Source organism: Gymnodraco acuticeps, unplaced genomic scaffold (assembly GCF_902827175.1).
Source record: "Gymnodraco acuticeps unplaced genomic scaffold, fGymAcu1.1, whole genome shotgun sequence".
NCBI classification, from domain to species: Eukaryota; Metazoa; Chordata; class Actinopteri; order Perciformes; family Bathydraconidae; genus Gymnodraco; species Gymnodraco acuticeps.
The window spans coordinates 248-23,905 of record NW_022992201.1 but is presented as its reverse complement, the minus strand read 5'-3'; the positions used below and the strand labels follow the sequence as shown (position 1 = coordinate 23,905).

Here is a 23,658-nt window from a genome sequence, read left to right as displayed (position 1 = left end):
TCAGATCTTGTACTTGAGTAAAAGTAGAAGTATTCAGAGCTTGTACTTGAGTAAAGTAGAAGTACTCAGACCTTGTACTTGAGTAAAAGTTTAAGTATTCAGAACGTGTACTTGAGTAAAAGTAGAAGTACTCAGACCTTGTACTTGAGTAAAAGTTGAAGTATTCAGAACGTGTACTTGAGTAAAAGTAGAAGTACTCAGACCTTGTACTTGAGTAAAAGTAGAAGTACCAGAGTGGAGGAATACTCTGTTCCAAGTAAAAGTCCTGCATTCAAAATGTTACTCAAGCAAAAGTAGAAAAGGCTTTGAAATATGGCATCTAAATAAACTCTAAAAGTAGTCATTATGCAGATGTATTAAATAAATCTAGTGGAGTAAAAGCACACAAACTACCTCTGAATTGTAGTGGAGAAGAAGTACAAAGTAGCATCAAATGGAAATGCTCAAAATTGTAAATCTACTTAGTTATTTTACACAACTGGGCTTTGAAGGTGTCCGCAAATAACCCCCATGCACACACAGATAACAAGGGAGTACCTCAGGGAAGTGTCCTATTCACTATTTTCCCGCCGGAAATTACGGCCCCACCCACTTTTGGGGGAAAACAACGCTGTCATTTGAATGGCGGTCAATACAAATTCTGAAGTTTTAGCCAATCCGATCAGAAATGTTTGAAAACCGTGGATTTTCTGATCTTCAAAGAGATTACGATGGCCAGTCAGGTAAACAATTACATTCAATCATTTGAAATCGACAATCAGTCTCGATATATGGTTAAATTAAAATCAGTAGGCGGGGCTGTAATTTCTCCAGCTTAAAACAAATCCAGAGTTCAGTGTTTCTGTACTTCCTCTAAGAAGAAAGGACAGTAACAGAAGAGCTCTGTGGCTTCAGGCTTGATCGCCATTCAAATGACAGCGTTGGTTTCTCCCAAAAGTGGGCGGGGCCGTAAAGTGACGTAGATGTTACTCTCATCTATGAAAATCGATAGCCTACTGCTATATGTAACCATATCCGATCGTCGATTTCCAATGATTTCATGTAATTGTTTGTCTGTCTGGCCATCGTAATCGGGCTCTCTGAAGATCCAAAAATCCACGGTTTTCTTACATTTCTGATCGGATTGGCAAAAACTTCAGAATTTGTATTGACCGCCATTCAAATGACAGCGTTGTTTTCCCCCAAAAGTGGGCGGAGCCATACTTTTTGCCCGGAAGTGACGCATTTGTTACTCTCATGTATACTGTATGTGTTGCACTGCCGGAGGAGCCTGTGACCTAACTTTTTCATTTCCATATCTACACTGTAGCTATGTACAAATGACAATAAAGCCTTGCACTTGAAACAGAGGACAAGGAAGTCTTGTACCTCAGGGAAGCTGCAGATGAGGACGTCCTCTCCCAAGGACTTGTGCTGGGCGTCCAGGCTGTAGTTGAGCAGGTGAGCGTGGCAGGCGTTCACCGCGGAGAGATGGATGCTCAGCTCATCCTGGATGTAGCTGCGCAGGTCCAGGCTGCTGCAGGTGAACTGAAGCAGGCACAAGAGGAGACATGTTCAGTTGTTTTTAGGCCCATGGTCTCCTATTATACTGTTTGTCATCAATATATCACAGGTCTCAGATATATCCAGAGCTTGTCTCTGATTGGCTGAAACACCAAACAGATCATTGCAGCATTACCCATAATCCCCTCTGTTTCAGCCCTGTTTCCAAAGTGCTGATTCTCTGTCTGTTACTTTAGATGAAAATAAGGAGCCCCTCCCCACGCCCCTCTGAGAGACATTTGGTTACAAAGAACTCAATGGTGCTCTAGGAGGAGATTCAGGTGATAAGGGGGGGGGGGGGGGGGGGGTTACCTTGGTTACTCAAGCCAGAACATCGTTATGACATCATAAAGTGGCCAAAATCTGATCAGCTCATTTTCAGACAGGTTTTTATAGAAATGGATCAAAAAGAGAGAGAATCTTTGTTCCTGAAACTTTCAGAGTCTCTTTCCACAGAGGGGACACATGTTGATGTAGAAGGACATAGAAGAGGGGACACATGTTGATGTAGAAGAGACATGAAGAAGAGGGGACACATGTTGATGTAGAAGAGACATGAAGAAGAGGGGACACATGTTGATGTAGAAGAGACATGAAGAAGAGGGGACACATGTTGATGTAGAAGAGACATGGAAGAGAGGGGACACATGTTGATGTAGAAGAGACATGAAGAAGAGGGGACACATGTTGATGTAGAAGAGACATGAAGAAGAGGGGGACACATGTTGATGTAGAAGAGACATGAAGAAGAGGGGACACATGTTGATGTAGAAGAGACATGAAGAAGAGGGGACACATGTTGATGAAGAAGAGACATGAAGAAGAGTGGACACATGTTGATGTAGAAGAGACATGGAAGAAGAGGGGACACATGTTGATGTAGAAGAGACATGAAGGGGGACACATGTGATGTAGAAGAGACATGAAGAAGAGGGGACACATGTTTGATGTAGAAGAGACATGAAGAGAGGGGACACATGTTGATGTAGAAGAGACATGAGAAGAGGGGACCACATGTTGATGTAGAAGAGACATGAAGAAGAGGGGACACATGTTGATGTAGAAGAGACATGAAGAAGAGGGGACACATGTTGATGTAGAAGAGACATGAAGAAGAGGGGACACATGTTGATGTAGAAGAGACATGAAGAAGAGGGACACATGTTGATGTAGAAGAGACATGAAGAAGAGGGAACATGTTGATGTAGAAGAGACATGAAGAAGAGGGACACATGTTGATGTAGAAGAGACATGAAGAAGAGGGGACACATGTTGATGTAGAAGAGACATGAGAAGATGGGGACACATGTTGATGTAGAAGAGATTCATGAAGAAGAGGGTGACACATAGTTGATGTAGAACGACGACATGAAGAAGAGGGGACACATGGTGATGTAGAAGAGACGTGAAGAAGTGGATTTTGCATCATAGGTGACCTTTAATGGTCTTAACTTACAATATTGATGAAGGCAGAAAGAAAGACGATGATGATGGTGAAGACGCCCACCAGGGTGCTGTTCAGTCTGGACTGCACAATCCTCTTAGAGAGCGTCTGCAGAGGGACAGGGAACAGCTGAGAGCAGGGGGGGGGGGGGAGAGAGAGCAGGAAGGATAAGATACAAATTAAAACATGTATTGCATTACGCTTCTCTATGTTTCAAATTGTTTGCTAACAATGGCAGAAAGATCTTTGCACAATCTCACAGAAGACTGATCATATCCATTTCTACTGTACTGTAGAGACACACCAACAAGCTGACCTAAAACTATAACACCTTCTCATTGAAGTCAAGTCAACTTTATTGTCAATCTTTCAGTTTGTGTGTACAGAGAGATCGAAATACCGTTTCCCAAATATGTATATTAAAGCTCTGCCCTTTGGTGAGAAGGGGTTATGAGATGTGTAATTCTGAATCGTGAGTGGTGCCATCTGCACTCAGCAATAAGGAACTTAGTTAGAAACTCTTATCTGAAAGAACTTGCTATGAGGTCAAGAGCCCGTTGCGTTTAAATGTATACATGGCTGCCATTATCTAGAATCAACCAGAGGACACTCACCCCGAAGCAGCAGTACACGGTGGAGACGAACATGACGGCGGTGAGGATGACGAGGCCGGTGGTGAAGAAGCCGATCATCAGACTGGAGCTGCACACGGGGAGAATGTCCTTCTATACGTGTATTTATTATGCATTTTATGGTGTAGTATTTCAAAGAGATGACTCACGATGGCACGATGACGATCTGGATGAAGCAGATGAAGAGGAAGACGAGGGAGGCGCAGGCAACGTACGCCCCGAACCTGGAGTCTACCTGTTTGGAGTACTGAGGGGGCGGGGGGGGGGATTTTAACATTAAATCATCTATGTATTTCAAACGTGTCCCTCTGAAAGCAAAGCCCATTCGTCTCTTTGAAAGCTCAGTCAAATAAAGCCATGACATGTGCAAATGTGTATGAAAAGGCTTTGGTAGGTCAGAGCAGGAACAGATGGTTATTTGATTTATTTATTTGACCATGCATACAAATACATTCATCTCAGAAAAGAGAAGAGATGGGTTATGCCAGAATTTAGCTAATAGCACATTTCCATCTGCACTCGGCAGGTCCACAACAATTAACACACACTAATAACATTGCATAATCTCTATCACACAAACCATTATAAAGCAGATTAAAGTACAGGTCAATAAAATAGTATATAGTACAGTTAAAATATTATATTACAATACATTTCAATTGAAAAGCTGTGTAATTAATGTTGGCATGACTGGTTGCTTAATATCAATGTTTTTGCACCATGAGAGAAAGAGTGAGGTCAGTGCAGGTTTTAAGTATGTTGGAATACTTTAGGGCAGCGGTTCTCAAACGCGGACCACCTCATATGCAAACTGTAAAAATAAGTACATATATAAATGTAGTGTTAAAACGCAGATATTTGTTATTGTTAATTATGGACAACACTTAATTTCACCAATGGTTACCCATGGTTACGTGTGCTTGTGCAAAACCACAAACATGGATCGGTGGCTAGCATCAGGTTCTCTGAAGATAAAAGAGGTTACCGTTAATGAAGATAATGAGAGTGAGTCGGAGGCATCTATAAGCAGGGGTGCACATAACTGGTACGCATGCGCGGCAACAATCTGAAATGCGTACCGTCACTTGTGTCACAAAGCGCATTGCGTCCCGACGTACTTGTGAAGCTATTCCAGAAGGCGGTTAGATCACCGGACGACAGAGTCGGTCTCCGTGTGCACAGACAGGGCTGCTGTTAACGTCGGTCTGTACAACGGAATTGTGCCAAAACTACGCCAACCGGCTGCGGAGGGAGACTCCCCCCCCCCCCCCGCCCCCTTCACAGGAGAACTGCGCTAAAACAGCTGATCACAACGTTCACACTCTGTAGTCACGAAGCACTCCACTAGCCCCCCCCCGTCGACTTTCCTGAAGTACTCTACTAGCACCGCTCCACCCCCCCCCCTCCGTTGACGTTCGCGATACAGAGGGCTTCATCAAATAACTTTTGAGTGGAGTCAGAAGTTGGAGTACCAAACACTGACTCCAGGTACTCATCTGAGTACCTCGCTGAGAGAGTGATGTGCACCCCTGTCTCCAAGCCAGATTCCACAGAGAAAAATAAAGAAAGGGAAGATTAAGAGAAAATACAATGGGAACTACTTGGAAGTGGGATTGACCTACACAGGCACTGAAGGTGAGCCTTTGCCAGTATGCGTTCTGTGCTACGAGACACTGGCTAACGAGAGCCGTCCATCTTGGAATCTGGCACAACGTTTATATATGTACTTATTTGTACGGTTTGCATATGAGGTGGTCGGCGAAAATCCTTCTTAATAAAAAGTGGTCCGCATAAACAAAAAGTTTGAGAACCCCTGCTTTAGGGGACGTCTTGATCATGTTCAGGTTCATATTAGTATTTAGTGTCTCTACCGGGACATGTCTGTAATGCTTTAATGTGGGAGACAAACTCCTTTTAGCCTTTGCAGACCATGTGCTTGTTCACAATCCTAAATAACTGCTACAGGAAAGAGAAAACCCCCAAAAAGCAGAATAAGGCCTTTTTAACTTTCATATCCTCCTCTGTTTGAAATGTGAAAACACTTCTCCTCCTTCTCCTTCTCCTCAAAACTTGTTTGCAGCGAGCCGAGCTCTGACCTTTCATCTCAGCCTGTCCTTCACTGTCTGAAATATTTCACTTCCTTTTCCCTTTAGCAGCGTCTCTTCCCTCTTTAAACCCCCGTTCCTCTGTTACACACTTTGACTGACTTCCTCGAGGGACAGAGAAAAGCGAGCGGCGGTGGAAGAGCTTTTTGCACGGGGAAGATTGCTTGTCACGGCCAATTATGTGCTCTCTTTTATTTACAGTGTGTGTGTGTGTGTGTGTGTGTGTGTGTGTGTGCGTGTGTGTGTGTGTGTGGTGTGTGTGTGTGTGTGTGTGTGTGTGTGTGTGTGTGTGTGTGTGTGTGTGTGTCCTTACCTTCTTCTCCAGGTCGGGCTCTCTGAAGGTGAGCAGGAACTTCTTGACGTGTTCGGAGCGCAGGCGGTCGATGCTGCGGGCGTCGATGGCGCGGCCCAGGAACTCGTCCACCTCGTCCTCTGGGTTCAGGTTTTCTTGTGTGTTTCTGAAATTGAAATGCCTGAAGGACACAAGATGAGACCAGGTGACATTAAAGCTCTCCTATTATACTGTTTTTCATCAATATATCACAGGTCTCAGATATATACAGAACATGTCTCTGATTGGCTGAAACACCAAACAGATCATTGCAGCATTACCCATAATCCCCTCTGTTTCAGCCCTGTTTCCAAAGTGCTGAAGAAGAGACACATGAAGAAGAGAGGACACATGTTGATGTAGAAGAGACATGAAGAAGAGGGGACACATGTTGATGTAGAAGAGACATGAAGAAGAGGGGACACATGTTGATGTAGAAGAGACATGAAGAAGAGGGACACATGTTGAGGAAGAAGAGACATGAAGAAGAGGGGACACATGTTGATTTAGAAGAGACATGAAGAAGAGGGGACACATGTTGATGTAGAAGAGACATGAAGAAGAGGGGACACATGTTGATGTAGAAGAGACATGAAGAAGAGGGGACACGTGTTGATGTAGAAGAGACATGAAGAAGAGGGGACACATGTGATGTAGAAGAGACGTGAAGAAGAGGGGACACATGTTGATGTAGAAGAGACATGAAGAAGAGGGGACACATGTTGATGTAGAAGAGACATGAAGAAGAGGGGACACGTGTTGATGTGAGAAGAGACATGAAGAGAGGGGGACACATGTTGATGTAGAAGAGACATGAAGAAGAGGGGACACATGTTGATGAAGAAGAGACATGAAGAAGAGGGGGACACATGTTGATGTAGAAGAGACATGAAGAAGAGGGGACACAGTTGATGTAGAAGAGACATGAAGAAGAGGGGACACATGTTGATGTAGAAGAGACATGAAGAAGAGGGGACACATGTTGATGTAGAAGAGACATGAAGAAGAGGGGACACATGTTGATGTAGAAGAGACATGGAGAAGAGGGGACACATGTTGATGTAGAAGAGACATGAAGAAGAGGGGACACATGTTGATGTAGAAGAGACATGAAGAAGAGGGACACATGTCGATGTAGAAGAGACATGGAGAAGAGGGGGACACATGTTGATGTAGAAGAGACATGAAGAAGAGGGGGAATCACATGTTGATGTAGAAGAGACATGAAGAAGAGGGGACACATGTTGATGTAGAAGAGACATGAAGAAGAGGGGACACATGTTGATGTAGAAGAGACATGGAGAAGAGGGGACACATGTTGATGTAGAAGAGACATGAAGAAGAGGGGACACATGTTGATGTAGAAGAGACATGAAGAAGAGGATTTTGCATAATAGGTGACCTTTAAAATCTCAGGAGGAGTGAAAACACTCTTCAGATTGTCCTGGAACTTAACTTTTCTCCTCAAAAAGCTAATTCTCTTCTCACAAGGTAGGAACGACTTCAAACCATTTATCAGGCTAACGCTCCACCCTGAGGTGCATTATCATTTAGCTAATCATAAGCTAAGTGAAAAGAGGCAATTGACCTGAAACATCATGACTCCCCTCCTTCTCAAAAGACTCCGCAGTTTCTTTTTGGATTAATAAGAGAATCAGCAAAGTGTCGTTTATATTGATTGAATTTCTCCTGCGCTGTTTTGAACGGCACTTATCAGCTAATGTCCTGCTAACAGTGATAATGGGAGTGGGAGTCTGTTCCCATTTACTACTTCAAGGAGTTCTTCATTTGGCATACAACTAGACAAACCAACAATCTTTAGCTACCGATAAATAGTACATCTCGAGGGCAGTACTTTGTGAAATTAGGGAAAACCAACTGGTACTGAATGACTCTGTATTTGTCGATGTGCAAAATGAGATTTGAAAGTGCTCTGATGTCAAAATATGTTATATATTTTTCTCATTTACGATAAGCATAACGCCAGAGTCACTCAGGGTGCATCTCACTTCGATTAAATGGAATCCTTGCGTCCCTCACTTGCGTCGTTTCCCTGCGACTAGTCCCTCCCACCAGGGAAGCATGGAGGGACGCAAGGAAACCACGAGAAGCAGGGAAATGAGTTTTAAGAGCAATGGGACGTCCTTTCCTCCGGAGCGTCACGTGAAGCGACGTCCGTTTGTGATGACGCCACACAGCTGATCGTCTGACAGCAGCCAGATGCATGTGACGATGCATGCGCTGCATCGTCCGATCAGTCCAATTCTTTCACACACACATACGGGTATTGGGCCAAGGGCGACACCGTACTTCCGGTATCCGCCATTTTACGCGAGGTGCAAGCAGGCCAAGGGTTTAGCCGTACACCGTCTAGGTGTTGCTAAGCTTCCTGTACTGAATATCATAGTCTATTGCCTTAATCAATATCTAGTCAACTCTAAAATACCACAATGCAATGGCATGATAATATTATTGTGACAAGTGGGGTATTCACCTGGTGTTTCCAGAAATTAGACGTAGATGCAGCCAAAATCGACGAAGGCCACTTTCGAGGGTCGTTTTTCCATACATCTGCAGGCAGTCTGTAAGGGCTATCGGACAACCCACACAGCTCTAGTTTACGCTGGTAACGACCTAGAGCACACCCCTCAAGTCCAGAGATGTAATACGAAGACATGCAGCGATTTCTTCGGTCGTTAATTCAGAAAAAAAACCTAGTGCGCTCTGCCTGGCTACGTTAGCTAGCTGTTTATATTTGCACCTCCAGGATATTTGCACCTCCAGGAAAATGGCGTATTTCTATATAGATATATATATATGGCGCGTGTTGCATTGTGGGTAGCTCGTGACGTCACTGTGTGTGAAAGAATCAGTGAGCGATGGGGGGTGCTAGTGGATCGCCGGAGCTGTATTACTATAACATTAACATGCTTATTGTAGTTGTAAGTGCACTGCCTTGCGGCCTGTAGCAGGATGGAGCATATGTGACCTGTATTTTACAGGAAAGGAGTGAGCAGAGGGTGGAGTTGTCGATTCTTGTTCTGTTTTCTGTGACTATCTTCCTCACCCTCTCAGACTTTGAGTTGCGCGCGCTACTAAAGAGACACGCTACCATGGAAACCAAACAATGTTGTAGCTGTATTAAAGTCGAGTGGAAACAGTCGTGAGTAAATCTGATTTTGTCAGAAATCGGGAGTAATATGACCCCGGGAGGAAACAGTGAAATCGGGAGGGTTGGCAAGTATGTCCTCGCTCCTCCGGCACAAATAAGACCACTGGGACGGTACTCAAGATGGCACAGACAAATCAACTTCCGGTGATACCGAGCCCGAGGAGCGAGGAAATTAAAAATAACCGAAGTGAGACGCACCCTCAGACAAAATCACAGAGCAGGATGAGACACTTTAAAGTTGAGAAACTGTTTTTACTCACTTGTCTTTAGGGTCTTCAAAGCCCTGCAGGATAGAAAACAGAGAGGATTAGCTCGAGGTAAAACACGTAAACAGTCAAAACCTGAATCAATACCTTTATTAAACTAGGCTGGACTCACGTCACTTCTAATAAAACCATTCAAAAAAGGAAATAGTAAAAGAAAATCTCTAGTAATTGATGAAATATATTCACAAACAGCAAATAATAAAGTAGAAATACATCAAAAGTCTAAAATATTAATTAATTTGTTGATTTTCTCTGGTTTATTTCTCACTGTAAATGTATTAGACTTTAGTACCAAGTTCCCTTTGGGCTCTGTAACTTGTGATGAGCATTTCAAATGTTATTTTAGACAAGATAATGAATAGAGAATAGCCAAGGCATGAAGAATAGACAGATGAATTAATATGCACATAATTGACAGCTGCGGCCCAGCGGGAGCTTCTGCAGTGATGCTACAGTGAACATTCATATCATTTAATTTAATAACAAATAGATAAACAACAGCATTTAGCTTTCATGGTGATATAACCATAACATAAATCACTTGAATCTCTGAGATATTTTCTTTCTTGATTGAAAAAATAGCTCTTCTCAGGCCTCTGATTGGACAACCGTTCATTCTAATCAATAATAATTGGCACATTTGAATGCTGGCACTCTAATGTAGGAAATTGGATGTCTGACAACATAATAACTAGTCTGAGAAATGGAAATTAATCAGAGAAAGGTTTCCTGTAGCTTGAAGCAAGTCAGCAGGAAAGAAATCCAGAAGGTGTTCGGCTAAAAAAAGATATTGGCGTCAAACTGGGCTGAACATTGTCGCCACTCTATTTCTATCTTTCCCACTCTCAGCTCAGGAGGAACACAGACTGTGGCTAACAAGCAATTATATGAGAGGGACTGGAGGTTTCAGAACAGATTCAGACACAAGTGACATAAGAAAAAGATTAAACAATAGAGGTTACAGCGCCGAGCAGAGACAAAGAGGATGAGGTTTACTCAAAAGGTTCATTCCAGGATAAACAAGGAGAAAGTAAGTTGCACACACACTAGTGAAGAAGTCAATGTTAGCAACTTATGTCCTTAGTTTCAGAAAGGTGAGGTTATCATCATCGTTCACCAATAATTGCAATTAAATAATCTACATTTTGATCAAGGAGCTTCTGATTTAATCACAAACTGGTATGCATTCCTTTAAAAGTATTATAACAGTTCCCTTTATTTGGATTATACTCATACATCCGGCACTGAATGAAATCCTTGTATTTCGGCCTGACTTTGAATCTAACGCACCGCTCTAGCTCCCTCTTCTGGACAAACACATGAACATCAGAGCTGAAGGAGAACAGCTGGAGTCTGAGATATCCTAGTTTTTAAGTTCCTATTGAAATATTCTGTTGAAAACTACAAGGCCCACAATGCAATTCTCTGTCTGGTTGATGCTCCCTTCTTCTAAACTCCACGTTTCTAAGGTGTAACGCAGGCTTTGAGTTGCACAGGGTGAGCAAACCACGAGCTTCTCCTACACTTTATATAAGATAAGATAAAATACTTTATTAATCCCAATTTGGGAACATTGTTTTTGTTGCAGCAGCATAAAACAAAACAAGGCAATGCAAATAACAACAAATTAAAAGAGTAGAAATAAACAATAACAATAGAAACATCTCAAAATAGAAATAGAAATAAACCAGCACTAGAGAGTAAGACAAATATACAGATGACCGTGAAGTATTGTAAATATGGAAGTAAACACTTTGAATAACACAAGCTACTCATTAATAGAACGAACAGATCTTCCTATTATGTGAACCTCCTATAGCTGCTCTAAACAGATTTTAGGTAAAAGTAAAACTTAAAAAGTACTGTGGATGAGGAACAACCTTTTTTGAACACTACCTCATTATAGAATGACTGAGAGAGGTGGGTGATGATATGAGAATAAACCAAAAAAAAACTGTGTGTGTGCGCGCGCGGGTGCGTCCATTAACTGAGTGAGTCAGAGAGCTACAGCACGTAAATGAAAATTAATCTGGTCACACCATTCTGCCAATATCAAGCTTTGGAGAAGGGGTGGGGGTCTTTTTTTATTCCATTCAGCAGCAGACCAACAAGGTGTTTTGGTCGTCGCCTACATGTTGCTTCGAGTGCCTCTGAGAGCCAGAGGTGGGAAGTAGTGGAGTACAAATACTTCGTTACTGTACTTCTGGTATCAGTACTTTACTCCACTACTTATTTTTCTGACAACTTTGTACTTATACTTCTTACATGTTGAACCCAAATACCTGTACTTTCTACTTCTTACATGTTGAACTCAAATACCTGTACTTTCTACTTCTCACATGTTGAACACAAATACCTGTACTTTCTACTTCTTACATGTTGAACACAAATACCTGTACTTTCTACTTCTTACATGTTGAACACAAATACCTGTACTTTCTACTTCTCACATGTTGAACACAAATACCTGTACTTTCTACTTCTTACATGTTGAACACAAATACCCTGTACTTTCTACTTCTTACATGTTGAACACAAACACCTGTACTTTCTACTTCTCACATGTTGAACACAAATACCTGTACTTTCTACTTCTTACATGTTGAACACAAATACCTGTACTTTCTACTTCTAACATGTTGAACTCAAATACCTGTACTTTCTACTTCTTACATGTTGAACCCAAATACCTGTACTTTCTACTTCTTACATGTTGAACTCAAATACCTGTACTTTCTACTTCTTACATGTTGAACTCAAATACCTGTACTTTCTACTTCTTACACTTTGAACACAAACACCTGTACTTTCTACTTCTCACATGTTGAACACAAATACCTGTACTTTCTACTTCTTACATGTTGAACACAAATACCTGTACTTTCTACTTCTAACATGTTGAACTCAAATACCTGTACTTTCTACTTCTTACATGTTGAACCCAAATACCTGTACTTTCTACTTCTTACATGTTGAACTCAAATACCTGTACTTTCTACTTCTTACATGTTGAACACAAATACCTGTACTTTCTACTTCTCACATTTCCAAACAGGCTGGTTCCTTTAGTTTGAATGTGTGTTTGGTGGCGTGATCATTATTATTTAGAGTCATTGCGTGCTAAAGCAAACAGATATTGTTCTAAACTGTATTAAAGTAAACAGGTATTATCTTGAACTGTATTGAAGTGAACATGTATTATTTGGGACTGTTTTAAAGTAATCCTATATATATATATAAACCTTCTTACTTACAGACCCTGACACACACACATACACTTCCTCCCATCAGCAAACACACATACATACACTTCCTGACCCAGATATCAGCAACACACACACATACGCCTCCGCTTATCAGCACACACACACACATACACTTCCCCTCACTAACACACACACATGTTCTTTTTCAAGGATCTTTCTGGGGCCAATATAATCCCAAGCACCAATATATCTGTGTACAATGTTTGATTGTTTTAAAAGAATAGTTTGTGTGAAACCTTCCTTGGGAAAGTAAAGGAGTTAACCCAGGTATAAGATAAAAAGTGATTCTGACCTTGTATAGTTCCGAGGCTGTCACGCTCTGTTCAGAAGAAAAATACTTTTTCCCAGAACTCTGATTCGCTGTATTGGGCCCGACCCAAAGTGAATCCAACCAGTAAGAACACCTTAGGAGTAAAATGGGACGGAAGAGCCGACACACATCTCCGCCCAAATATATCCATATATACTGTTGTTTCTTCATGCAAAATGCCCCCTGTTTCTGACTGGCTGGTCCCGATATCTGTATCGCATGGCAGTAGAGCGGAGAGCCCGGAGTGTTCTGTTTCAGGGCACTCTGTATTTCGTATTGTGTTTTTTACTGTATTAAAATCAGATTATTGTTATAACTTTTATGCCGGTGTTTTGAACTCCTTCTTTTATTAAATCTGACCAGGCTCATCTAAAGGACGGCGCGGAGCAGAGGTGGGCTTTAAGCCACCACTATTGTGTTTGCTCCTACAGTGCCTATTGATTTGAACACGATCCGTGTATCCATCATTTCCTGGTCTTCTCTAAAGAAGAGGGACCAATGGAAACGTTGTCATGTTGCCGTTGTTCAGCATGGAAACATTCATTAGCTAACAATGACATTATTGTTCTATTAATATAAAGGGAGGTCAGGTACTCTTTAAAACAGCTGCTAGTTATGGGTACTTTTTTGAAATTTGAAAGCCCTCTTTACTTTGACTTGAGTAGAGAAGTTTAGTCAGTACTTCTACTTTTACCAGAGTATTTTTAAACATGAGTATCCGTACTTCTACTTAAGTAAAGGATGTGTGTACTCCTGCCATCTCTGGTGAGAGCTTCTCAAAGACCAGGGAGAGGTGAGAGGACCATGAAGGACCATCACAGCTGCTTATCATGACCGCAGATCAAAGGATTCTGGGTATTAACAATGTGTTGGCTTCATCACCAAGTGAGTGCTGAGATAATATATTGGCATGGGGAGTCACCTGGCTGTGGCATTATGATAAAACAGTTACTATATTAGCAGCCCCTCCAGAGCAGAAGGTCAGGACACTTTTTAAAATCCTTCCTCACCATCCTCTTCATCTCCTTGGACACCTGGTTCCCGCCCAGATGGTTGTAAAACGGTCTGTCGGTCCAATGGCCGCTGTTGTGCGTCACAGAGTTTGCTCTCTGTCGATTCATCTTGGCTATCATCGCCTTCTCATCTTTCTGTAGGGAATAAGGATATACATTCATTAAGGTTGGTTTATTTATTAAGCACATTTGATCCCAAAAGGCAATTCAAAGTGCTTTACACAAGCATTTAGACACAATAAAAGTAAATAAATGAAATGAAAAGAAGGCAATTCAAAAAGACATTGAAGGAAGTTAAAACATGTTGTTTAATGCTCTCTGGAAAAGCAGCAGTAAATTGGCTTTCATCGCCTTTTCCTCCTTCTGTAGGGAATAAAGACACAAGGGTATAGAAACACTTACAACATCTCAGTCAAAAGATACACTTTAATTACAGCCACAAATGTCTTCATAGTGTTTTGATTAGCTAACAATCGTGCAGCTTCTGAAATATGATGATTCATATGATCTGTCTACATCCATTGGCCGATAGTCAACGAGTACAATTACTGTGCTTTTGTACCACTTATATTTTGTAATTCTACGCATTTTTTGCTTTTTAAAGTGAGTCAATTAGTTGGGACCTTCTTCAATAAATGATACAGTAAATGATGTTGTCAAATTAGTCTTTTCTTTTAATTGGTCTGTACTTACAAGTGTAGTTGTAAGACCATGGAAGTCAATAGAGCCTCACTTGTCATTCTTAAAGCTCATGACAGTTTGTGTTCACCTCCAGTGTATTTGGGCAAATAAAGTGACACAACTAACATCATGAAAGCTCAGAAGAAGAAAAAAAGTGTTGTTATTCATTATTACCTTACATTACATTACATTTCAGGGGGGTGCTAGTGGATCGCCGGAGCTGTTAGATTAACATTAACATGCTTATTGTAGCTGTAAGTGCACTGCCTCGCGGCCTGAAGCACCATCCTTGATGGAGCATATGTGGGCTGGACCTGTATTTACAGGAAAGGAGTGAGCAGAGGGTCGAGTTGTCGATTCTTGTTCAGTTTTCTCTGACTATCTTCTTCCTCACCCTCTCAGACTTTCAGTTGCGCGCGCTACTAAAGAGACGCGCTACCATGGAAACCAAACAATGGTGTAGCTGTATTAAAGTCCGAGTGGAAACAGTCGTGAGTAAATCGGGAGTCTCCCGTGAAAATCGGGAGGGTTGGCAAGTATGACTTGGGTCCCCCTCGCAGTGCGGGTGCAGCGAGCCGTTTGGCTGATGCAGAGCGGAGTGCACGTGCTGGAGTGTACGGTTTAACCGTGTCCTGGATGTAGGAAGGGCCAGATCCATTCGCAGCATGGTAAGCAAGTACCAGTGTCTTGAAGTGGATTCTAGCAGTTACTGGAAGCCAGTGAAGGGAGCGGAGGAGCGGCGTGGTGTGGGAACATTCTAGCAATATCACTGACATACATTAGAAAACAACACGATACAATACCATGCTGTTAATCAATGCTCCTGTTCACTATTCTTGATGTAAAGCTCTTCTGTTTGCATGGGAACAGCTGATCCTTAAGACAAACTGTGGTGTTGAATCATGTGCACATCATGATGCTAAGTTGCATATTAATATCAATTGTTTTATTTGATTGGTTGATCGTTTGCTTCACTTTACTTAGCCAAACAATCAAATGTGTGCGAACACTCAGTCCTGCTCATGTTCAACATTTTAAACTCAATCATGTTCTGCTTGTGATGCTTCCTATCATTAAAATCACACACTCGCTCTAGGATGTACTTTTGCTACCACAGAAAGAACTAAAACCAAATGGAAAGATCAGACTGTACAACCCCCCCTCTGTCTCAGAGATTTCACTTCACATGGCGCGCTATCTATAGTCCCAGCTTGTGATACTGCTGCAGGACAGACAGCTGATAAGAGTCATACACAAGAGAGAGGGACTAACTCTGGTCACATGGACAGAAGCACAGGGTATAAACAATGATATGAGCAACATGGACTGGCGGTGTGTAGATAGAGTCTTAGTGTTACCTGTGATGATGTTAAAGAAAGGGATAACGTAACTTAAAATGAAGGGAGAACTGATCAAGGGTTTTCTCTCGATTTTGACGTTCCTGACAAGCGGCAAACTCTGGGGCAGAGCCGGGAAGCCCAGCAGGAAGTGCCACAAACTGCAGTTCCTCTAGTGGCCGACAGGGGATGGGTGCAGAAAGGAGCCATTCCCATAGACCCCCATGTTAACATGCCCAACTTGACAGCAGAAATAAACATGTTTCTAGCCCTGGATGCAATCAAACGTATTCTGGATATAGTTACATTCCACCTTCATGACAATGGAATAAGGAGTGCATTTTTTTTACCGTGAGTAAATTAGTAAGTAAAGTAAGTTTTGCCGTGAGTGAATGGAAGTCTTATTTCTTCTTGAGGTCTGCAGTGAAGCGTGTACACAAGTGCTGAATATGAAAACACTCTCAGTGTGTGCCCACTGTGCGGCTGTCGAGGATAAACAACCTGTGGACGCAGAGCCAGTCATGTGGAAGTCAGTTTTACACATTCTGAGGCCGCCGTGCCTACAGTATGTTTTTGTTTTCACTGCTAGTTTATGCTTATGTTTAATTAGTGCATTAAAAAATAAATAAAATCATTAATGAAGTTTCAGCTCAGACCCCACGCTCAATAGAGAGGCGAAGTCCCTCCCTTTCCGGGGAGCTCCATGGGACCTTATTTAGGAAAAAGTATGCATTGAAGTCAATGGAGAGAGAAAGATTATATTTCGATCCGTTTGAATTGTGCCACGAATTACACATATGATGTTTGTCAATTTAAAAGATAGTTTTCAAGTCAAAAAAATCAAAATGTGTCGTAAAACTGTGAAGTAACACTTTTTTTGTGTGAACCCGCTCAATGAACTACATCTCCCGTCTCGCTCCACACACCAAGACGGCCGTCACGTTGGAACATTTCACTTCTTTCTTTCAGAATGAGGAGGAAAGTATTAAAAGAGGTGAAAATCACTCCAAGTCTGGGCATGTTGAGAGCTGTGCATACACACAAGGGGAGTTAGTCGGTTCCTAAGAGCCAGCATGCGGGACCGGGACTCTGGGATTTGTAGTCTTTCTAGTTGCGTATTTTTCATCGTCTTATATTTCAACAGTTTTACGACAAACTGAAATGGAAATTATTTGTTAAGATTGACAATCATCATATGTGTAATTCGTGGCACATTTCAAACGGGATCGAAAGATAATCTTTCTCTCCATTGACTTCAATACATAATTTTTCCGAAATAAGGTCCCATGGGTCGGAAGTAGATCTATAGGTCTCCCCCTGGCACACCAACATTTCTCCAGGCCCACCCACACAATCATTCCTGGCTACGCCACTGGTCTGTTCACAATTTATTTTCTATTAATCAATCTTTAAACACTAAAGAGCCCATAATGTGTTTACGTTAGTTTGTACTTAGTGTTTAATTCCTGTCTGTCTTCTTCTGCTGTTCCCGTTAGTGTTTACTTCCTGTTTCTCTTCTTCTACTGTTCCTTTTAGTTTTCACTTCCTGTTTGCCTTCTTCTGTGGATTTTGAAGTTTAATGCTCTGTCTATTAACCTTTTTCCTCTCTTCTCTTGCTCTGTTTTTAAGTTTCGTGCTCCCCACAAATAAAAAAGTGCATTTTTTGTTTGTTGTCCACAGCTGACGTTAAATCGACCGGACTTTCTGCAGATTGATATGACTACAAATAGTCCCTTGATCCTCCTTAGCAGCGGTCTGTTAGCGAGAATTAACAACCTGACGGAATGTCCAAATTGACCAATCAGAATGGAGTAATCAATTTTGCTGAGTAGACTAATTCAACCCCTACAGAGAGGGTCATGTACCGTCAGCCCTCAGTTTCAGATTAAAATACAGCTTAATTAGAGATGTCCTGCACATGTTTTGAAGTTTCTATCTTGTTTTAATCATCCAATGATTGTAATGGTTAAAAATGACTCTATAGCCGCTTTCACACCAAGTACTTTGCCATATTTAGTTCCCAGCACTTTGTTCCCCCATGGAACTAAAGAGCCGATCGCGTTCACACCGGAATAAGTCCCTGAGGGAAGATTAGGCAAATGAAGCCGCTGACGTCACTTCTTCTTCTTCTGTTTTGGGTTTACTGGCAGGCCGCAAACCACTTCACGGCGTATACTGCCGCCCGAAGTCTCTGGCCGGAAGTCCCCGGAGTTGGGGACTGGCTTCAGTAGAAGCTGCTGGGACTCCCAGCAGCTTCTACTGAAGCCTTCCGAGTAAATCGCCAGAACACCTCCTCATCTCCACCGCTCCCATGTTTTCTTTTGTGTTGCCATAAGTTATTCTCTCAGCAAATACAATGGCGGCTTCACAAAACTTTTCAGAGTTTTACGGGGCGTGGTTTGCAATTCGCCCAACCAATCAGGAACTTTTTTCTCCCCAGGATAGTTCCACCTCTCTAGCAGGGACTGAAAAGGGGGGGAAAAATATCATGAACTAAGTTTTCTTTTTGGTGTGAACGCAAAATCCCAGGAACTATCGGAACTAAAAGGGAAAAGTACGGGGAAAAGTACTCCGGTGTGAAAGCGCCTATTGACTCAAATGACAAACCAAGTTATTACAAATCATTGAATGGTTTGTATAAAAAGAACACAAATTAATCAAAATGTTAAATTTCAGACAATATTGAGTAGCGTACCCTTTTCTGACTGCATCCCACAATGAGGAAGGTTTCTATGTTGTTCTTCTTCAGGTAGGCGTTCCTGTCTCCCCCTGATCCTTCCTCCACATCGTAGTCTCCATTCAGATAATTCAAAGTGGACTTGGTGATATGGATTCGTCTGAAATAAAGACACATAAACACCTCTGTAAATGTACAGGTTTCCACAGGTTTGTAGTCATTTTAAAGTTGCACACTCATACCCAGCTTGGCCCCCGGCCTCCATGTGATTGGCTAACGTGACGTCATTGGACCAGACGTCAAACTGCCACTTCCTGAGTCCCAGCACCCCACAATGCACTCTGCCGCTGTGGATGCCCACTCGCATGTTCACGTTCACCCCGGTGACCTCACGTACCAGCCTGAGGAAACACATCAGAGACAATGGATGAATGAATAACGTAGCGGGTAGTGGAGCTCCTCCAACAATGCAACATATCGAATCAAATACAAAAATACGAAATAGTGCAAGAAGTCTATATAATGGAGCAGATTCGAGACAAGATCTTACATTACTATGGAGAAGCAGCGTTCAGTAATTATGCTCCGAACATCCGGAACCAACTCCCAGAAACCTGCAGGTCCGCTGCAACTCTGACTACTTTGGAATCCAGGCTGAAGACTTTTCTTTTTGCCGCTGCTTTTAATTGAGCTATTCACATCTCACGCTGCACTGTAACTTTTATCCATATACCTGTTATTCATGTTTTATTATCTTTGCTTTTAAATGAGTGTTTTTAAATGCCATTTTATGATAGGTTTCTTAACGCTCTTAATGTCTTTCATTTTTGTAAAGCACTTTGAATTGCCTTGTGTTGAAAGGCGCTGTATAAATAAACTTGCCCACCATTTGACCTAATTAGGCGTTTTAATTGCAGTGCCCCTTTAACTCCGCGTAACTTACGAGATGGCCTCGATCATGTCCATCCCCATCTCCACGCAGCAGCTGGCGTGGTCGGCTCGCGCCTCTGGGAGCCCGGAGACGCAGTAATAACAATCGCCCAGGATCTTTATCCGCAGACAGTGGTTCTCCTGAGGGGAGAGAGAGGACCACAGGTGATAAGAACCACTTATCTTGCACTAATGTTCATTTCCCAAAGATATTGAAGTGACTGTTATTTTGTATATATTGATTGTTGTGCTTTTATTTTTGTCTTAATGTGTGCATATGTATAAATGTGTCTGTTGATTATGTATAAATAGGTATGTACATGTTTATATATATATATTTGTATTTTTGTATTCGGGATTGTGGGAAACTGTATTTCGATCTCTCTGTCTGTACACACAAACTGGAAGATTGACAATAAAGTTGACTTTGACTTGACTTATTCACTACAGGTGAGGTTTACATAATGACTCAGTTTCATATTGAATATCTTACACATCGTTCATCCATCCTTTAATACTTGCTGTTGTAGGAGGAGGCGGAGAGACAAATATACACATACACAAAGTACATTTTTTTTATTAACTTGATAAGCACTCTCTGAAGAAAATGTATTATTATTGTTAGTAGTATTACTATAATTTAACTGACAGATTTGGCTTGATTGATACTAAATCACATCATTACAACTATAGCTAAATATATAGCTTTTATTTTAATATTTTTTCTCAATAACTACAATTGTTTTGTTATTATTATGTTTTTTATTTTATTTGGGATGGTTTTAGGAGGGATATACAGAATATAATATAACGCTATTTGATATATCTCTTTTTGTACTTTTCAGATAAACAAATAAGGGATCAAAATGAAACAAATACAGATGCTAATTAAAGACAATTAAATAACTGCATGTGGAGTTAATCATGATTACATATTTGCACCTAACAATAAAACACAAATACATGGAAAGCAGAATTTCTTAGAGCTTAAAGACCTCACAGCGGCGTCGGCGTGTATGTGTGCGTGTGTGTGTGTGTGTGTGTGTGTGTGTGTGTGGGGGTTTATTGGAACACTGTCTCATGATAACCACCTGAGTATCTCTCTAGCACATTGCTCTGGGAAAACACAAAAAGACCCACTGTGTAAAGAGCACTGTGTGTGTGTGTGTGTGTGTGTGTGTGTGTGTGTGTGTGTGTGTGTGTGTGTGTGTTGTGTGTGTGTGTGTGTGTGTGTGTGTGTGTGTGTGTGTGTGTGTGTGTGTGTGTGTGTTACATCTGGCATGACATTGGCCCCGTTTCACTCATGAATATTGATTAGCACATTAATTCACCTTTCAAAAACAAATGACAGACATTGAATACTAGCTGGAAAAATAATGACGCTTCTACATGAAGTAAAATAAAATCAATATTCATGAACGCAGCATCGATGAAGCTGTGGTTCAGATTTCTGTGCCAGATTTGAGAAGCAGCTCCTCTCCTTAAAAGCTCTGTTAAAAGTTCTGTTACTTTTGGATTACCTCAATATGAATACAAGAGAAAAGGAATCGGCTAAATCGGCTGCGATGTGGTCAATTATATTTCTATATTTTCTGTCCCATCAATCTGGAAATTAATTCTGCTTTTCTTCATAAGTATCTTTGATATTTGCATAGGAGTAATTGGCGAATACTCTCAAAGACGAACCATTATTGTCTATGAAATAAGGTTCAATGTATATTCTTACCGCTGCCAGTTTGTCAAATCGGGCAAACAGTTCGTTGAGCGTCATCACGAGCTCCTGCGCCGTGCACTGCGACGCCAGGCTGGTGAAACCCTCGATGTCTGCGAACAGGATGCTGCGGAAACACAAAGAAACGGAAATCAACATTCTTCGTTCTCCTAGGGAATAGGAAAGTTGATTGGTGAAGCTACAGAGAGACATGTGATTCCTTAGTGAGCACCAAAAGATGTGTATACGTTATTTTTTTGCATTTTTGTCCTGTGGCTGTTTGGCTTTCCTTCCCCAGTTCAATGACGTATATGGTTACATGGCGACTGTCTTTTTCTATGTGACAAAGACTTGCAATATTTTCAGGATCTACCTCCTACAAACCCTGAACAAGAGAAGCAAATGAAGAAGAAGAAGAGCAGCTGGAGAAGTTTTACTGTAATACTACTTTGGTCGATATCTTACCAAGTACCAGGATGTACCACTGAAGCCCCTGATGGAGGTGATAGGTGTGAGACTGTGGTTGAAGCAGCCTTTTACAGTCATGTCGAAATGTAATACAATGCCTGTAATCTGGTTAGCACTTGTTTTAGCATTTGTGCTAATGAGGTCTTGTCCTGGCAAAATGTCACAAAGAGTGTGAGTGCGTGTGTGTGTGTGTGTGTGTGTGTGTGTGTGTGTGTGAGTGTGTGTGTGTGTGGCCTAGCATTAATATACTTGTGGGGACCTAAATCTGTTTGTCACGTGTGGCGACTCGCCTCCCTTATGGGGACAAAATGGAGGTCCCCATGAGGGGAATCATTAATTTTAGGGTGAAGACTTGGTTATGTTTAGGTTTAGGGTTAGAGTAAGCGTAAGGTTAAGGGTAAGGGTTATGCATGTGTTGGTTATTGTTAAGGTTAGGATAAGTCTCCAGGAAATGCATGTAAGTCAATGTAATGTCCCCTGAAGTGATGTATACATGGTGTGTGTGTGTGTGTGTGTGTGTGTGTGTGTGTGTGTGTGTGTGTGTGTGTGTGTGCGTGTGTGCGTGTGTGTGACGGTGAGAGAGAGAACTAATTCATTTGCAAGTAGCTTTGCACAAAAAACGAAATTAGCCTCCCTTTCCCTGAGAACAGGGTAAACCGATACAGCAAAGGATCTTTTTTGCGATTGTGAATTTTTCATTACTCTCCCAACACTGGCTCGGCAGCGGGACAGATGATCTCTCCGGGTCTGAATCGCTCGTCTCACAAAGGAAAGGCCGGACAAAGAGAGCAGGCTGACAGGTGGAGAAAGAAAACGCTCAGCTGTGGGAGAGCTCCAGAGAAACCCTGCAGCTCGTCCTGAATGGATCGAGTTGTTCTCTGAGCATCATAACCTCCACCACACAGTCATATCTCGCCCTTGACATTTCTTTCTTCAATAAGCCTATTTATTCTCTGGTCGCTCATTTCCTCCCGGGGTGAAACATGTGATAAAACATGACTTGTGTGTATTTTTAATACTGCTGAACACTGGTTTTCTTCCAGCAACTCCGACAGAACTCACCGGAGCTTGACTCAGCTCCCTGAGGGACCCTGGTTTTATTCAGTCCTGTGTTAATGACCTGGGAAGGGAGAGGATGTATTGTTTTAATTTATTTAATTTGTATTTCTTTTTTATTTAATATTATTTTCTTTTTTGTATTTTATTGTTTTTTTGTTGTATTTTGAAATACTCAAATATTCTTATCGTGTTAATTATACGCCTCTTAAATCCTGCTCTTGTTAAGTTTTGGTTACAGACTGCCTCTCCAACTTCTTACACACATAACTTGAGTGTAAAAATGTGCGGAGAAGAGACACAAATTAAAGATTCATTCTACAGATATCACCTTGATGTTGTTATTTGAACATTATTTCGACTATGATGGTCGTGTAGTTAAAATCTGATACCACTTATTTAATCTGGTGAATCACTTAATACAAACGGATGATTTTATAAGATGTGACGACCGACATCTGAAGCTTAATTCAAAACAATAATATCTTAAAAAATGACATTAGGTACATCCTTAAACTTGCTATAAACATGAGCACATCGATTGTAGTCATCCAGTACGCTGACTTCGTATTGTATGATAAAGTGTACAGTCTATGGGGGTTGTAGTCAATATATTGTGTTTTCCTTTGTGTGTGCTCTATTTGTAAAGCAGCTAGCCGTACTGCCGTTTCTTAATGTATACATATTGTATTCTATTCATGAGTTTTTCTTCTGCAA

The 23,658-nt window shown here is 41.5% G+C and overlaps 1 protein-coding gene across 1 annotated transcript in view; it reads right to left on the bottom strand.

Moving 5' to 3' along the window:
* LOC117539413 (adenylate cyclase type 5-like) overlaps window positions 1-21,544 on the bottom strand; it is a gene marked incomplete at its 5' end in the record, with an annotated part of 43,119 nt that extends 21,575 nt beyond the window's left edge. The window contains 11 exon segments of the mRNA XM_034205590.1: window positions 1,369-1,527; window positions 2,999-3,115; window positions 3,601-3,688; window positions 3,768-3,865; window positions 6,037-6,196; window positions 9,487-9,509; window positions 14,079-14,216; window positions 18,795-18,936; window positions 19,019-19,177; window positions 19,720-19,847; window positions 21,433-21,544. Coding sequence (XP_034061481.1) covers window positions 1,369-1,527; window positions 2,999-3,115; window positions 3,601-3,688; window positions 3,768-3,865; window positions 6,037-6,196; window positions 9,487-9,509; window positions 14,079-14,216; window positions 18,795-18,936; window positions 19,019-19,177; window positions 19,720-19,847; window positions 21,433-21,544 — 1,324 coding nt within the window.
* Window positions 21,545-23,658: the final 2,114 nt, after the last annotated feature.